This window comes from Apostichopus japonicus, chromosome 18 (assembly GCF_037975245.1).
Source record: "Apostichopus japonicus isolate 1M-3 chromosome 18, ASM3797524v1, whole genome shotgun sequence".
NCBI lineage: Eukaryota > Metazoa > Echinodermata > Holothuroidea > Aspidochirotida > Stichopodidae > Apostichopus > Apostichopus japonicus.
This window is the reverse complement of record NC_092578.1, coordinates 15,278,975-15,297,732: the sequence shown is the minus strand read 5'-3', so window position 1 is coordinate 15,297,732 and position 18,758 is coordinate 15,278,975. Positions and strand designations below refer to the sequence as shown.

General features: G+C 36.4%; 1 protein-coding gene across 1 annotated transcript in view; it reads left to right on the top strand.

Annotated features, from left to right (window-relative positions):
• LOC139959165 (dynein heavy chain domain-containing protein 1-like) overlaps positions 1-14,556 on the top strand; it is a 91,693-nt gene extending 77,137 nt beyond the window's left edge. Inside the window, exons 75-87 of the mRNA XM_071956764.1 lie at positions 311-495; positions 1,236-1,784; positions 2,578-2,679; positions 3,572-3,670; positions 4,559-4,733; positions 5,191-5,405; positions 6,179-6,329; positions 7,301-7,437; positions 9,145-9,242; positions 10,156-10,348; positions 11,013-11,215; positions 11,871-12,414; positions 13,501-14,556. Of these exons, the coding sequence (XP_071812865.1) occupies positions 311-495; positions 1,236-1,784; positions 2,578-2,679; positions 3,572-3,670; positions 4,559-4,733; positions 5,191-5,405; positions 6,179-6,329; positions 7,301-7,437; positions 9,145-9,242; positions 10,156-10,348; positions 11,013-11,215; positions 11,871-12,414; positions 13,501-13,872 (3,023 nt within the window). The 3' untranslated portion in view covers positions 13,873-14,556. The remainder of the gene's footprint in view (positions 1-310; positions 496-1,235; positions 1,785-2,577; positions 2,680-3,571; positions 3,671-4,558; positions 4,734-5,190; positions 5,406-6,178; positions 6,330-7,300; positions 7,438-9,144; positions 9,243-10,155; positions 10,349-11,012; positions 11,216-11,870; positions 12,415-13,500) is intronic.
• Positions 14,557-18,758: the final 4,202 nt, after the last annotated feature.

Below are 18,758 nucleotides of genomic sequence, written 5' to 3'. Positions count from 1 at the left end.
TGGGTGACTTTGTGCAATACAGAGAGCCATTGTTTTTTTTAATAATGCAGCATTAGTTTGGCATGTCAATTGCCTTTCTAACTTGTCAACAATAATTTGCATATCAATTTATCAATATATTTTATGCCAGCAATCAACAATTATGTTAGCTTGTTCTATAAACTTTGCCTGAATGAAATGGATGTTAAAAAAATTGGGTTGCATTTTTGAAGATTCCATTTCTTTATAATATACCAAATATTAAAAACTTGTCTTGGTTCTCCCTTCCCCCTCCCCCCCCCCCCCCCTCATAATCCTCTGAAATCTGTAGGAGCTGGTTTGAAGCCTCTACCTGTCCGAGATACCCTCCTCATCAATATGGCCGTTGACCAGAAAGGACTTCAGGATATCTTAATGAATGACGTGTTATCTGCAGAGAGACCAGAATTCAAGAACCAACTTCGTTCAATAAGAGAGGACGTCAGAGACCAAAGAATGACCATCGCTCAAGCTGAGGTGAAGAAAAAAAAATATGTATAATGTCAGATACTTGAAGGAAAATCAATGAAAATGCCATAAAAATACAATAGAAATGTAAAGTCTAAAACAAGAAAGATACAAAAGAGAACAGAGACCTATTTTGTTTAAAATTTTGGATAAAATTTGTGTGTAAATAATTCATTTTATGACCATAAGCAAATAAAAACAATGTAATTTCATTACAATAGGTGATGTCAGTTTTGACATCACAATTTTGTCATAATTTAATATTGTTTCAAGTTTGGCAAGATGAATTTATGTTAATGTGTGAAATTTACATCAAAATCTGTAAGAAAGTTTGCTGTGAATTTTGCTATTGTTGCAAAGAACAGATAAGAAGTCTATTAAATGGTTAAATATTCCTGGGCAGAATTGTTGTCAGTGAAAATACTTAGAGGTAACAATATTGTGGAGCCGTCGAAAGCACGTTGGCCTTAATAGGCCAGGACACAATGGGGGATTGGTGGGGTGGGGGGGAGAGAGATTGGGGTTGAGTTTGTGAACTCATAAGTCAACAGACTCTACTTCGAAATTAAAGGATTAGGGATGTGTGGGGGGAGGGGGGCAAGGAATATTTCTCCCTCTTATACCCATCTGATCTTCTAAGTATCCAAACCATGTTTTGTCATGCTAAAACAAGAAAATTTGATTCCGAAATTTTCTGTGAATTTCATAAGCCCTGATTTCATGAGACAATCTTCACTTATTTATGACAGGAGGAGATCTTGGAGAAGACGCTGCAGCTCCCTCATGGCGTACTGGACGAGGAATCCATGCTGGATTCCTTGATACACTATCAGCAGGTGGTCCTGTCTACGGAGGTCACTCTCCAAGAGAGCATCACCCTACAGAACCAGCTACTAGAGAGACGGAACCCCTTCCTACAAGTGGCCCGTCACGGCACCCTCCTGTACCGCACCATCCAGAAACTCCACAGACTCCATCCGGCATACTACGTGCCCCAGAGGTGCTTCCAGGAATGGTTCCGGGATGGCGTCCGGTCGCGGGAGAAGGACCCGACGAACATCGCGGCTCCGAGGGCCCGGGCCGTGGAACTGACGAATAATTTGACGAGGCACGTCCACCGGTGGATGCAGCAGTGGTGCTTCCCTCTTCACAGCGGTCTGTTTGTGTTCATGTTCGCGACGGAGAAGATGAGAGACGGAGGGGAACTGACCGAGGAGGAGTGGAGGATGTTCGTGGGAGGAACGGAGGAGACGAAGGAAGTCATCGAAGAACAGAAACCCGATTGGCTGGATGAGAAGGTAACTATAGTACATCTGAAGAGAAGGATTGTGACGGTTAATTCATTGGTGGGTAGAAAGGCAGAGGAGACAGAAAATAAAAAAATAAATGGGGGGGGGAGGAATGGGGTAAAGGAAGATGTTGTTATTCAGATTGGGAGGGTACAGGAGATATCTTAAATGGGATGGGGATAGGGTAATGTCTATGTGTTAAAATTTGTGTTCACTGTCAGACAGAGTATATTTAGTTCTGTTGTTAAACATTACATATAATTATGAATACTAAATAATGGTGACCCTTACTCCCCCCACCACCCCCCTCCCCCACTGAATATATTTCTTGGTAATGCTGTAGATATAAAAAATGGGTATAAGAAAAAAACAGGAATTCAGAGAGGATATTTTTGGTCAAACAGTGTGTATAATCTGGTGACGTTGTAGACTTCAGTGATATGAATCCTATAGCGTATTACTATAGGATTCAGTAATATCCTATATTACAGGGGAGAAAACAAGAGGTATATTTTCCATATCCATGAAATTTGGAAAGTTTTATTTTGATATATTTTCAAATAAAACTGCCTCTCCTCCCATTCCTCTTCCTCTTTGACACCTGATTGATTTTAACCCTCACAGTTTTGAAATTAAAATCATTCTTATTCTTTAAAAGGTTTTTTTCCCTTTACCATTGAAGCAGTTCAAATTGATTCGGAGGAATAGGTGTTAGTGAAAGTTTCTCAAAAGGATTGTTCGAATTATTAAAGCAGTTTTTTTTTTAAGTAATTGCTCTTCTTTTTGTCTCTACTGTGTACAGGTCTGGTCAGAATGTTTCAGTTTAGAATCCATTCATCCAACCTTCAATGGTCTCACAAAGTGTTTGGTTCAGTATAGTAAGCAATGGAGGGAATACTTTGAGGTGAGAATAAAATACAGACTTATCTTTTCGTAACCTTTCGTTTCCTGACTGAGCAGTCATTTTATGCTTGTTTGAGTCTATGCCTTTAAAGTATTATGCTTTTATGAGAGTATGTTGCTAGGTACAATATAAATTTGAAGCTCAAAGATTCATTTGCTAACATTAACATGATGAAAATGATCTGTAAAGACAAGACACTTTTTGTATCTAGCAGTTGTTGTTGTGTTTGATCTGCTGGTTAGTAGTTTCAGGGTAGTATCTCCCGTCATACAAATAAATAATCTTTATTTTCGTGTGTATGAAAGTTAGTTGGCCTGCTGTGTCATTCCTATAGCCAGATCTTCTCTAGAGCCAGACTTTTTTCCTAGTTTGTCATATTAATAGTGTAATTCTCTTGAGAAAGTTTTTTTTCTTTTACTCTTCCAAGGATATATCAACAACAATATCTTAGAGGATGCACTTGAGTGCTGGCTTATTTGCATATAAGGCTCTGGACTGAATATATATTATGTTTTTACTTGAATTTGCTAATAAACTTCTGATTACGCATATATTTGAAGAAGAAATATACATCATAGTACTTAGGGTGGAATAATGCAATAGTTACGAAAAGTAATAAAAGGTGAAAATTAAAAAAACATGGACAATAAAAATCTGTCTGGTTGGAGGTAGGCCAGGGGTCTGTAAGTTTGTAATGAGATACAAATAACTGCTCTTAGATTGTATAACTAATACAAATAATTGCTCTTAGATTGTATAACTAATACAAATAATTGCTCTTAGATTGTATTACTGGAGAATTTGAGGGTTTTGTTTTGTTTTTATATATCTGTTTTCATTTGTTTACATCTGTTGACATCTGCTTTTGTTTTTCATTTGTTTGAATTTCTAGCACCAACCAGTATTGTTGGCACCTGTCCCTGGTAACCTACTGGCCAATCTATCTGTCTTTCAGAAGGCTATTCTATGGAGGATAGTTCAACCTGATAAGGTGCTTGTCACAGGGTTAACATTTTTATTAAATATTTTAACAATGACTGGATGGCTGGATGCCTTCAAAGGTTCCTTTCTCAGCTTTGAGAACGAGCGAGAAATAACTAGTGTCATCATCATTCTTTAATGGAAGTGAGACAGTCTTAAATAAAATTAATGTTGCCTGTTGGTTATTTCTGGGTTATGAACTACTTTGAGGTTATGAAAAAAGGTTAAAACAATCTTTGAAATTACCAAACTACCACAGATAACACATGTGCCAATTATTTGACATTTTTGCACAAAATTTGCATAAAAGGCAACTGTATTGTTAGTATAAATAACATTACTCCAATGTGTTTTTTGGAAGGCTTGATGAATGACTTATTTGAGGTTATTTAGAAAAAAACATTAAAGTAAATGTTGGCTTCACCCGCTGTCAGTTTCCTTTAATGATTCTTGTTAAGGTTCCTTTGGTCAATCGGCAGGCCTGATAGAGGGGGGGGGCAGGGGGATACAGACCTGAGGCAGGGGCCAGTTTAGGGTACCCAGGAAATATGATATAAAGAATAGTGTATTCTCATGTTCATAAATAATCTTAAGGAAAAATGAAGAGTTCAAAGAGTTGGAGGTAACAAAATTAACCCCAGTCCTGATGTGGCTCTTGATCCCTCTGTTGATGGGCATTTAAAAGTAAGTTTAATGTCAGCTGGGTCAGGGAAGAGAAGGATGGGAGTGAAATAGTGAAATATATATGTATATATATATATATATGTATGTATATATATATATATATATATACATATACGTATACACTACTTACTGTGGAGGCAATGTAACACAATTGTACATTTGTTGTGTGTTTGTGTCAGATTCAACTTGATTTTCTCATGATTATGTTTCCCAGGTTGCCAGTATCTGTCACGACGTTACCATTTATCAACTGGGGTCATCTGTTAGTAACCCTGGCCATCTCTCCCTGGGTAACATGTTGCCAATTTTAGGCCCAAGGAAGCCACTTCTCTGTCTTCTGCCTGGATTCAACTACACAGAACAGGACCATTCATTATCTGGCATAGAAGGTATCTTATTAAACAGTCCATGGGTGATAATTATTTCTCCCTTTTTATGAATTTTATAATTTTTATGAATTTTATGAATTTTATGAAATTTATGAATTTTATGAAATTTATGAAATTTATGAACTATGAATATCCAGTTGGAGACTGCTCAGAAAGCAATGTAGAAGCAAGGTACACAGTGAAAGAAACATAAAAGTTATCAAAACATGAGTTTACAAGCTGGGATAATCATTTACATATAAAAATTACTTGAGTCACTTCTGAAAAGTTGACAAATCCTGGAATTGTTTTTGAAATGTAAAGGAAGACTATTCCAGAGCTGTGGACCTGCTCTTTGAAATAGTCACAGATAAGGAAATCTTACCGTTATTCTATTATTTTATATGGCGATTTATCAGTAGATGTATTCAGAGAAAAGAAATAAATGTCTGCTTTTTGTTTTTCTCTCGAAATGAAGGTAACTTCACGGTGAACCCAACAGAGGAGATTGAGAAATTATCCATCCATTCTGGTCTGGAGAAGAACTTCCACAAGGTGACCCTTGGAACCACAGAGCAGTTGAAGGAAGCAACGAGGCTATTGAAACTCTGTCAGTCGAGAGGACATTGGCTGTTGCTGGAAAATTGTCAAGCTGTGGAAAAATGGGACGAGCATTTCATGAATGAGTTGAAGGTGAAGTATTATTCAAATTATACCCCAAAAAATATATAAAGAAATGATCATTCTTAGTAAATTCTGGGTCTGTGATAATTGTGGATGGAGCCATGATTTAGCAAGTTTCATAATTAACCATTTTGATGGAGCCAATCATTTCTTCAATAAGTTCTGCAAATAAACACTTGTGTGCAAAACTAAACTTTCATAATAACCATTGGGTGGAGGCACCTGTGTATCTTAAAACAAATTTCATGATAGCCCTTGAAAGGAGCCACTGGTTTCTATAGCAGGTTCTGTAAATAATCACTGCTGTGTGAAAGACAAGCTGCATCAGCTGCAAAATCCCCTGCAGCTAGGCTGAATAATTATAAAACAATAGAAATTATCGTGGCAGACTTAGCAGTGCCCATAGTGCGAACTGCAGAGCAGAAAGGATTATGTCCTCTGCAGCTTGGCTGCACTATGCTGCAGCCCCCTCAGCTTCCCACTTTTGACTTGGTGCCTGAACCAGGTTTTTATGCTAATCACTGCACCAAGCCACTGGGTGTTTGAACAAGGTTTGTAATTGATGATAGAGCCACTGGTGTGTATACCCAAGTTGAGAGGTTTGTTCAGCAGAGTCATTGATAAAAGCTACAGACTTAATTTTATAAATAGTTACATGCTTAATTACGTAGTACCCAAATAGCTGCTTCTGAATAATAGCAAATTTGTCAGATTAACGACTGGTCAGCTTTGGTCTACTTTCAAAATTTAATATTTATATTTTTTTATGATTTTATCTACAGCTCCTGTTGGAAACATCTAGTGAAGAAGATAATTCCGATGGCGGTAGTCCTGGAAACAGCAGGGAGGGTCATTTCATCTCCAGACCACCCATCCACGATAACTTCCGCCTCTTCATGGTTGTGGATGCCGATAATGCCAATAACCTCCCTGGTAAGTTATAGACCTTTTTTACACACAACTCTAACTCATAAGTAAACAAACAACAGAAAACTGACTGGGACAATGCTAAGCAATGGAAAAGAGCAGAGAAAGTAATGGGTAGGAGGGGGATTCAAACCAGTGACCTCTGGGGTTACAAGCCAAGGGCTCTTCCAACTGAGCTATCCAGGGCTTAGTTGGTGGCGATCCCTATATAGGCATTTCCTTTCCTAGGGGCGCCAGTCGGAAGCCACAGTACCTTGCATACCATACAGTATTAACCAGGGATCATAATACCCTGGTTTCATTTGATGCAACACCAGAAAGAATGGGCAGGGATTTCAAGACAAATTTGACCGTTCATATATAATTATGTAAGTACATAAGAACAAAAGACAACTGACTGGGAAATTATAAATAATGAAAAAGAGACAAAGAACTTCATGGTTAAAATGGGATTCCAAATATCTAAATTGTAATAATTTTTTTCCAATTTATTGCTCATTTTTCCATTTGATTGAAATGACTATTTTGTAACATGCGCTTGAAAAACTGGGAGATGCGTGTCGCTTTATGAAACTCAATCAGCTCTTGGAATATCGTAAACCAGTGTTTTAACAAGTCGGGCATGGCAGGAGTCACTGATATTCTGATGTTAAACAGTTTTGAATTAATTTCCATAACTATACGTTTTCCACATCGATATTATAGAAGCAAGGAATCAATGGCTCATATCTAGTCAGATAATTTTACAAGGAGTGGATCCAATAGACCTTAAAATTGTTTACATATGTATTATTATAGGTCACATGTCCCACTCCCCCCCCCCATCGCCAAAAATATATACATATTCTTCCCTTGAATGTACCAAAAATATCTGTTCCTTTTATGAGTTATTTGTCTGAATTTCTATGGGGTTTTTTCTTCTTTTTCGTGTATTCTCTGTTTTTATTCCTTTTCTCAACTATTATTTCTCTCATTAGGTTTGATCCTGCAACACAGTGTGAAGAGGTCTTGCTCTTTCTCAGACAGCTTCAAGTCTACTCTTCAGTTTTACTTCAATCTAGCCAACTCACGGCTAGAGTCAGAACAAGTTAGAATTCCAGCTAGCAACACTAAGGTATGTCATACTTAAGAAAGGTCATCTTTTATTTTGCCCTTAAATAACAGAGTAGAGACCAAACTGGAACAGAGAGGAAACCAAAATCCAAATGACTTTGCAAAGATATAATGATAAAATAATATTTAAACAAATATGATGGTTGACTGCAACATGAATATTACTGGCTTTTGTCTGTTGCAGTGCAAGTCAAGATTGAGTTTTGAATCTACAGCAGGAATGAAGCCTAGAAATGTATACATAGCAATGACAAATAGCAAACAGGAGTACCTTTGGTATTCCAATGGTAGTTAAATGTTTGCAAAGTTAATGACAAATTCAAGACATTTTGACTCAAGTCATAGCAGTAAGGGGTTGTTCGACTGTTAATTATTGTTGGACCTCCAACATCTCAAAATCGAGATTGATTGTTGTGTTCTGTCTCACAAATAAGGCAGAAAAACAGCTACAATGTTGGAATCTCATCCTTAAATCCTGTTTAAACACATTGCTTGAATCGGAACTGTTTTCAAGGTTTAACCATTGAGAGTATTTAAGGACCTTCCTTTGTGTTAGATTATTTAATGTAATTTAAGGTTAGTGTTTTTAGTAAATGCTTTTCTATATTATCATAATCTAGAATATTCTAGAATTCTCCAACCTACCCTCATCAATTCTATTCTATAATATTCTATTCTTTATTTTTCTAAACTTTTGTCTTCCATTGTATTCTATAATATTCTATTCTTTATTATTCTTATCTGTTTTCCATTCTATTGTATAATATTCTCTTCTTTATTATTCTTATCTGTTTTCCATTCTATTGGATAATATTCTATTCTTTATTATTCTTATCTGTTTTCCATTCTATTGTATAATATTCTATTCTTTATTATTCTTATCTGTTTTCCATTCTATTGTATAATATTCTCTTCTTTATTATTCTTATCTGTTTTCCATTCTATTGTATAATATTCTATTCTTTATTATTCTTATCTGTTTTCCATTCTATTGTATAATATTCTATTCTTTATTATTCTTATCTGTTTTCCATTCTATTGGATAATATTCTATTCTTTATTATTCTTATCTGTTTTCCATTCTATTGTATAATATTCTCTTCTTTATTATTCTTATCTGTTTTCCATTCTATTGGATAATATTCTATTCTTTATTATTCTTATCTGTTTTCCATTCTATTGTATAATATTCTATTCTTTATTATTCTTATCTGTTTTCCATTCTATTGTATAATATTCTCTTCTTTATTATTCTTATCTGTTTTCCATTCTATTGTATAATATTCTCTTCTTTATTATTCTTATCTGTTTTCCATTCTATTGTATAATATTCTATTCTTTATTATTCTTATCTGTTTTCCATTCTATTGTATAATATTCTATTCTTTATTATTCTTATCTGTTTTCCATTATATTGTATAATATTGTATTCTTTATTATTCTTATCTGTTTTCCATTCTATTATATAACATTCTATTCTTCATTAATCTTATCTATTGTTTTCCATGCTATTGTGTAATATTTTAGTCTATAACATTCTATAATACCATTACAAATTCTACTCTATAATGTGTAATCTATTTCTTTCCATTCTATTGTATAATATTCTATTCTATAAATATTTTATTTCTATGCTACAATACTATGTAATATTCTTGAAAATATTTTACATTTTTTCACCTATTCAATTGATTTATTATTCCTCTAGTTCCTTCATGAGATGACATTCAGCCTGGCCTTCTTCCACACCATTCTCTCTCAACGGCTTCATTATCCAGGACTTGGATTTAAAACAGATTACTATTGGTGAGTCTTTTCAGAATTGCAAAGAAAACCAAAAAAAAGTACACATATCATGAATCTAGTCTTTACACTGTTAACGTATTAATGGAATACCTTACTGTAAAGTTATTGAGATTTACCAAATTTTTGCAGTAAATGTGACATTTCTTGTGACAGTAAATGTGACATTTCTTGAAAGATTTGTTTGTGAGTACATTGTTGTTATTGTTTTCTTTTAATCTGCATTAAGTCTACTTTTAGAAATGTCACTGTTCCCTGTAGGGTAGAATTACAATATTCAGCTTGGCCTTCATTTCATTAAATAACATTCTTTAAAAGAGTATAAAAGAATTTATTTAAGGATAGATCAAACCACAAGCATTTTTTTTGGTGACATAATAGGGCGAGACTTATCACACTATCGCTTATACTTTATGTGGATTCATTTAAAGTTGCTGTGAAATTATTAAAATTTGTTGCAGAAAACATTACCCTTGTGATTGAGTCCTCAGTCATGCAAACTAGTTAATAGTTAAGTAGTTAATAGTTAATTAAAAGTGATATTTGTTACAATTAATTTCTTAAGATGAGTGTGGACTATGTTTAGACTTTGCAGTAAATAATGTTCAGTACGTTTACATTGCCATTTTTAGGAGTCCCTCCAACACAAGTCAACCTTTGATTCATTTTAATGTTCGCAAACCTCAGAAATTATTCTCAGCAGAACTGCTCAATTTATGATCCCATTACTGACATTTTTTTCATAACCTTTAGTTTGCAGTTTCTTGAATAAAAAGTGAGAATATTGTTGAGAAAACCTAATAAATTTGTTATCATAAAATTTCAAAGTTTTCTTGATCTTACAAAATTCAACCGATGCTTTGTTCAAGAAACTTTTTAAGTGTACCTTCATACTTTTTAATTTTTAATATTTTAGGGATGAAAAGGATTTGTACTCAGCTCTAGATTACCTGGTCACCTCGAGCAGTACCATACCTTTAAGAGACTTCTCAAGTTTCGTCGAGATGGTGGGAACTCACATTTATGGCGGCCGTGCCAGCAACCCCGAAGACTTAGAGACGATTAAATCTTTGGCCGAGAGCGTGCTAATCCCATGGAGAGATGTCCAGGTATTGTAATAGCTAAATTCAGTTCTATGATCCCTTTGTTGGGACAGCATTACAACCAATTTTTGATAAATGTTTCTAATGCTGCTCCTTGCTTAGATCCCATATAAGGTGATCAACCTGACCAAAACAGAAGTTTCATTTTAAGTAGTGGAGTAAAAGTTAAAACAAATCATGGTGAATTCAGTTCAAAGCTTTGCTAAAGATAGCACCAGTTTGCATTTAAGCCACCTCACAATTTATCAGACACCCCCCTCCCCTTAGACCCCTCCCCCAGGTTGGATATGCCCTGGATGGGGTGACAGAGTAAGGATCCGCCTCGGGTGCCAATTATTGTAGGTCCACCACTGGGGTGGAGGGGATGCTTTTTCTTGTGACTAATTTTGGCCTTAGATCTAACCGTTGGGTTCTCCTACATCCTGTGTCATTTCTATGTATAGGTCCATGGTTTCAGAAATTTCCATCTAGTGAGAGCTCATATTCAGCTTAGCCGGTAATGCTATTCTTTGACTAAATAATAATATTAATAATAATAAGTAATATTTGTATAGCGCATAATCAGCAAAGCTGCTCAAAGCGCTTTACAAATGTAAAACCTAAATATTAAATATATAGAACCAATAAGGCAATAAATGCCGAAACAAAATGTTTTTTCCTTTCATTTTAGCAATTGCCCTCCTCCATGGGTGTAGGTAGCTTGCTGGGGTCTTTACTCTACCCGTCTCAAAGCACGACGAGGTCGACTACTAAACCAGCGAATCAGAGAGCAGCCTTCCAGCTGATGTTTGATTCGATGAAGGAAAACATTGATCCTTTACATCTTGGATTGACGAAGATTGCTCCTGCCATCATCGAGAGACGGCAGAGCAGGTATTGTGGACTTCATCTTTGGGGTTTTTCCCTTTTTTATCATTTATTGTTCATTTTTAAATCGCGATTTAAATATTCTTGAATGCCATTTATAGTTATTGCGCCTATATTTGGCATTAAAAGAAGTCGACAAATTTGACTTTTGGTGACCACTTTTGGGGTCAGTTTAGCATATTTTGAAAATGGGTTTGAATAAGAATAAGAACAATAATCATAACCATAACAACAATAAAGACAATACCTATAGATTAATAATAATAATAATAACTTGATAAATTTCTAAAATGTGAAAACTAATGTACAAAAGCTGGAAAGCTATCTCGGGGGAATCAATAATTACGACAGAACAAAGCATAAAGATGTACAGAGAAGAATTCCACGACATTACTTATCTACATACAGTCTTACAATGGCAGGATGTTTTAGGTTTATGTTTATTAAATATATTGCAAGTTTGGTGTGAAATTCAAGTCTAAAAATTACAAATGCTATTGTACATCCATAGTAAGTGATCCACCTGATAATGAAATCACAAATTTTGTTGCAATACCATGAAAATGTTGATTTCATATTAGTCCATTACCTAAGTATTAATTTTTAATTAAACTCTACTTATATTTTAATTTAATTTTATATTATTTTTTGTCTCCTTCAGATTCCTGTTAACCAGTCTGATCCACCTCGAGCTCGAACCGCATCTCGAGTCTCCTAGGGAATTCGACTCCGAGAGGAGTAAAATCTCATCCATGTACGCTAAGCTCTGTGAAGTCGATGATCCCTCGGATCAACCCTACACCGACAATCTCAGTCACGTCGACAGCTTTGTCAACTCGGAAATTCAACTTCTCTCCGAGAAACTCAAATTAATCATGTCAGACTTAGAACTGCTAGGCAAGGCTCTCGACGGTCAAATCTATCTGAACTCGAAATTGGAGACCGTTTTTCAGGCCATTTCTCGCGACAGTTATCCCCAGGGGTGGGGATACCCCGGGGCGAGGGATGGCCTAAGAGCGGAACAGTTGGTAGAAGAGTCGATCCAAAAGATGGAGTTACTTCGGAGTTACCGGAAGAATGAAAAAGCTGTCGTCTGTTACGAGATTGCGGCGTTTTTGCGACCAAAGAGGTTTTTGAAAGCTCTGTTGATGGAGCAGGCCAGGAGAGAATATATGGAGGTGCAAGATGTAACCATGGAAGTTCAGGTAAATGGAAGAGGGAGACAAAAATTCCAAATGCATTAAATCTTAGAAAATGAAATTATTGTAAAAGATGAATTTAGGAAGAATTTTAGTATTGATGTATCATAGTTAAAGGGGGTGAATACAGACTTTGAGTGTTATGTTTTTTTCCTGTAGTTTTTATCATTTTCAAGATCTTCACCTTACAAATATGCTTAACCACCAGAATGCTCCTTTAAAGTCAAATTGTTGAGGCTTTCAGCTCCATAGTGGCATGTCTAGATGCTAATGTTAATCCATTGTTTTATAAACTCTAATAACTCAATCAAAACATGTTCTTCTAAATTTCCTATATAAATTTCATATGAATGACCTTTGGGATGACATTCAACAACATTTGTTTTTGAAGAATTTGTCGTACATCATAAACGTGTTATTTTGAAGCTGTAAAATTGTTATATTTTCCTATTAAGTTAGACTAAGTATACCAGCCGCTCTAATGATGAACTCCAGATTTTAAAAGGGTCATTTCTCAAAAATTAAAAAGCAATATAGAAACATAACCTAGACTAATAGCAGTGTTTTTTTCTTTTCTTAATGTTCTCCAAAAATATGAAAATTAACCTTGTGTCTAAAGTCAACCTTTAAATCTACCCATAGCACCTCATTTGAACATTAAAGGAACACAATGCTACTTTTTTTTTGGTTTGTTATATTTTTTGTTCAAATTAATTGCTATTTCACCCCACTGATAATCACATCAGAAACAGAAAATTATGCCTGGACTTGAAGTTTGTAAATGAAGGAAGTAAATTTCGCATTAATTTTTTTGGGGATACTAAGTTTTTGGTATTAATCTGTTCAAACAGTTAATAACTGAGATAATCTTGACTGATAGAATAGGTATCAGTGATTCTTTGGTCAGGATTTACAAATATAAATACTGACTTTATAATTCATAGTCATGTTCCAGAGGACCACACAGGTATTCATTGTTATAGGACACTTATTCTAATTTTATTTCATGGTTTGCTACATAATAAATAAATAACTCAATTGAAGAATAATCTTTAAGACAATTGATTGATGTGTATTTTCTCCTGTTTCTAGACAATGCCCTTCAAAGATCCTCCATCTCAACCACCAGAGGCGGGAGTGTACGTCTCTGGATTTTATCTTCACAATGCATCTTGGGATCACCACCGTGTCACCATGGTACCGCACTCGAGAGATGGTGCCCCCGACGCAGGGTCCCTTCGGGTTAAACTGCCGTTGATGTGGGTTAAACCAGTTCATAAGCATTTCAGACCTATGTCGGGTACTCTGATAAAATCGGACACGACCTACGACTGCCCCGTCTACGAATGTAAGGAATTAAGATACAAGAGAGTGGAGCCGTTTATGTATCTATCCGTACCGTGCACGTTGCAGCCGAAGATATGGGACCAAAAACAAGTCTACGTGACTCTGAGTGAAACGTAGATATGCGAAAACCGTTCCCACTATTTTAACTCTTCGTATGTCGTGGTATTTTTAAATGAATATTCATTTTGTGTAAGTGTATCGATACCTGCAAGAAACTTTAATCGAGATGAGGTTATATATATCACGAGATATCCACGCGTCTTTCGAGTTGATTTATTTATTAATTTTTGACGGATGAAGTTTTATGTCCAACCAAGACTCCTTAAGAGTCTTTTGTAAATATTGTACAGTTTAGCACTGGCTGTGAAGATTTGATGTGTGTGTGTTTAATACAGTGTAGAGAGAAATTGTGCTATATGAATGTGACAGACACATTAGCAGAAGAGATGTTACACATATATGTTGAGTGTGTCATTTGTAAAGGTGGCAAAGGCCAAATGCTAAATATAGATATTTTGAATTTTTCAAATGATGCATATATATATATATATCTGTATATATATATGTATTTATAGCTATAGTTATTTTGTTGAATAGGTACCCAGTCATTTATCTAATGATTGGTTTATTTTGGGATATGAGAGATGATCGCCAAGTGACACGCATTGTTATTCCAAGAATGTACTGATTGTTGAATATGTAATCAAAACATATTGAGATTGAGCAAAAGAGTTTATTTTTACCTTTGGTGCAAGATTAGAGGCATTTCGGAAGTTAGTGAATGGGGGATATAAAGGGGACAAAAGAGGGGATGGAATCCTGTGAGGAAAAATTAGTCGGGGGTGGGGGGTTGAGGGTGGGAGGAGGGACAAAATACAGACTTCATCTAATGTTATGAAGTATTATTCTAGTGATTTGCTGATAAAATTAGTCGCATTTATAAAGTGGAGTATAAGTGCCAACCTAGTAATTTTAAAAGTAATTTTCTAAAATTTGTTGTCCTATTTACATGTCACCTCGTTCAAAGCTATGGGATAATTGTAGCGTTGATAAATTTTGGAGCACTCTAAAGGTTTATGAATTTTGTTTTCATAAACTGCTGAAAAAGTTAAGCTTCTGTGCACAATATTGCTATATACCTATATATTATATTATATTGCATTTATGGATCAATTGTCTGATTTTGCATGTTGATGTGTGATACCAGAATAAAGTTCCTTGCTAGCTAACTTCTCCCAGTGTTATACAACCCCCCTCCCCTTCCACCCCCCAACTAACTCGTCTCGCCTTCACCACCGCTCTTTTCCTCCCCATACAAACTCTCATACCTGCAAAAAAATAGTATTTTATAGATATTTCTTTGTTTATAGTAATTTAAATTTGTATTTACCTTGTTAGTATGTTTACATTTTAATATTGCTGAAAATATGTCTACTAGAAGCACTTCCAAATGGACATTTCCATAATTTTGATAATATTTGTCACTTTTTTTTCCCTTGAAAAAACTTCACCTTGCAAAAGATTAATATTTACTGCCGTCCATTTACAGCCATATGCAAGAGAAAAGAAGATTCCATCCAATTATTTAACAATTCCTATTGAAAAGATGATTACTTTTAGAGACCAAAATTATTTTATGTATTTCTACATTGTACAGATATATATATTCATATAAATATATATGCATATAAAAATAAGATACAAAGATGTGAATATTTTGGTTAAAACTTACTTGCAGGAATTTGTCTGAAAATTTGAGAATCAATTAAAAGAAAGTGTTTACTGTTTCATCATTTTTGTGTAGACTTTTCCTTTCATGGTATTACATGTTTTTTACGGCAATAGTGCTTAAAGTGTTAATTAATTAACAGAGAAGATAAAGACTTAACAAGAATCAGAGTGAGTAAAATTCAAACCATACATCGACAGAGTTTACCACACTCCTCCAACTTCCCTATCCATTCACCTTTCAAGACATTTATATGGCCTACATCAGGATAAATCAAACAACGAATATTTCGATATCGAAAATTGTATAACCGTTACCCTTGTCATGACCTTAATCTGTGTGGAAGGTGAAAAAAAATATAGAAGGTACCGTTCACTACACTTAATGAACCGTAAGAAAATTATAACGGTCTGTTGCAAAATCAACACATTCAAATCCCCCCCCCCCACCCCTCTTCAGGCCCTTTCTCCTCACCCAAAAGACTTTTAAACAAAGAAATACATGCAGTAACGAATGTTTAATTTGTTTTTAAGATCAAATGCCGAAAGATTAGACAAATTGAAATCAAATGTATTAATATAAAAGAATACATCAAGCATGACACATAAAAAGAGCATACACTTTAGGGCGACGGTGGCACAACTCAGAAGTGGAGTTTGCCGACGGAGATCAACTAAGATTTTTTTATGATTTTTTTTTTAACATCAACTTCATATAGTAAGCTTTATGCATTCTGGGCATTGTTTATGAGGAGGGTGACTTCCGGGAGGAGGGTGACTTCCGGGAGGAGTGTGACTTCCGGGAGGAGGGTGACTCCCGGGAGGAGTGTGACTTCCGGGAGGAGGGTGACTTCCGGGAGGAGTGTGACTTCCGGGAGGAGGGTGACTTCCGGGAGGAGTGTGACTTCCGGGAGGAGGGTGACTTCCGGGAGGAGGGTGACTCCCGGGAGGAGTGTGACTTCCGGGAGGAGGGTGACTTCCGTGAGGAGGTGTTCTGGTGGGGTTCATGGTTCAGTCGTTATGGACGATACTTGGTCGTGGGCGTAAAAGTTTGCAGACCGCTGGTTAATGGGACGAACTGGGCGATCGTTTTTTACGTATTAGCTTATTTGCTGATTTTTCTTAAAGATCTCTATACTAACATTCTTCACGAATTTGTCTTTGTAGGCTAGCAAAGCGTTCCGAGTATCTTCAGATATTTATGGTCGGGCACACAAATTCAGGAACCCTCTGTGTGACTCTTCGACAGTCTTCTGATACTGTATTTCTGAAGCCAATATTCCATTGTTCATGGTCACCATGCATTGGTCTATTTAACCAGGGAGCTGCTACTCTAACATATGCACACAAGGGCCTCGAGAGGCACGGTTCTGGCATCGGGGACAATTATTATCGATCTCTTTCTTTAAATGAAATTTTCATGTTTTTCTTGTATATTATGAAACTCAGAACAGGCCTTGATTATTTGGTAGGCCTATATCATACGTTCTGTGGCCCCTCGTTGACCATGGGTGCCGGGCCATATAGCCCCTTGACCCCTCACCATTATATGGCATGTACATAGCTACGGATTTGAACAAATTAACATTTATTATTAATTTTGCAAGTGAGTGCTAATCACATGGGCGGCGATCCTGGGGGGGAAGGGGGATATATCCCCCCATGAAAATGGGTGGAGGGGATGTAATACACCATATCCCCCCCCACCAAATGCCAGGGATAAGAATATTTTCATGCCTACATTTATGCATCATCGTGAATGTACGGCTCTTTTTTAGCTTCATTTCTCGCCTACCATTAACGCAGTGCGATCTTTTCAAATAAACCGTCTTTATCTTTATCACGGTATTGATATAGAACATATATGCACCCTCATAGTATTCATATAGGCCCTATAGTAGGCCTACACACGTACAATACATGTTCCCTCGAACAGCTGAGAATCTCATGTTACCAGGGTAATGCTTAATACACGTTTCACCTGGATGCCCTAGCAATCGGTACCTAGGAATGTAACTATGTGTAATTGTGTATTGCATGTGTATAGGCCTACAATAGCCTGCATGAGGCCATTTTCTTCATCGAATAATATAAAAGAGCTCTCGAACATTCTAACGTAGCGCCTGAAACAAGATTGACGGGCAATTTTCCCAAATTAACACCCGAAATAAAAAAAAAAAACTATTTTGGATCCTGATTATGAGATATTTCGGACATGATATCCCTATTTTAAAGTGGGGTATATGCCGCTTGGAAACCTTGGGAAGTGCCGTTTCCGGCCATCTAGAGGGTTTATAAATCCCCAAATTTTCTTGTACGCTACCAACTCATGGTGGCGCTACGCTTAGATAGTCAACAAGGTCATATCCCCCCACTCGCAAGTACGGATCGCCGCCCATGGCTAATCATACAATATTCAGTAAGTATAGAATGTTTCATGTGTGCGCATATACAATTCATAGTGGCCTATACTAACCGCACTGCACCGGATATATCTAACAGACCCCTGCCTTACTTATAGTCAGCTCATCAGACCCTTTGAATTACTGCCTTCGCCGTTCCCGTTGTCATGATGGGAAAGTCGCGGTGTTGTTGGACTATACTTATCTACCCCGTTACTTGTATCAAAACATTTGGAGGCTCTATTGCGTTTGGGGCAGACACCATCTATAATTCGGAGAAACAGTGGGTTTGGTCTGCCGCGGTCATCTAATAATGTGTAATGTCGGTGTACATTTGCGACAATTTCTTTCGTTACAAAACATGTAAAGGATGTTTAATAATACAATGAAAGACTTAAAAAAAAATGACTTTCGTTATACTTCTTTGATTTAAATAAAACGTATGGAGTATTGAAAGGCTAACCATGATGTTATGGAATCCTAGGCAATTTTACTCCACAAGAGGGAAACCCCATGGGGGGAATTCCACGAGACCGAAGGTCCGCGAGACCGAAAGTCCGCGAGACCGAATTTCCGCGAACATAAGGTCCGCGAGACTGATGGTCTATGCATGGTCCATCGATAGGCGTAACTAGACTTTTTCGTTAGAGGGGTTCAGAGCGGAGAGATTGACAAGGGGGGCAATATTGTTTAAAATAGGGTATCGCTATATCTAATTATTCAGTTAATTTGTATTCTCATATATCATTTACAGCAGCAAGGGGGGGGGGGGGGCGAGACTTTTGAGAGCGGGGGCTTTCGCCCCCTGCAACCCCCTCTGGTTATGCCACTGTTGGGGCGTAGTAGCAATGCTAGCCGTTCCAGCCCCTTGCG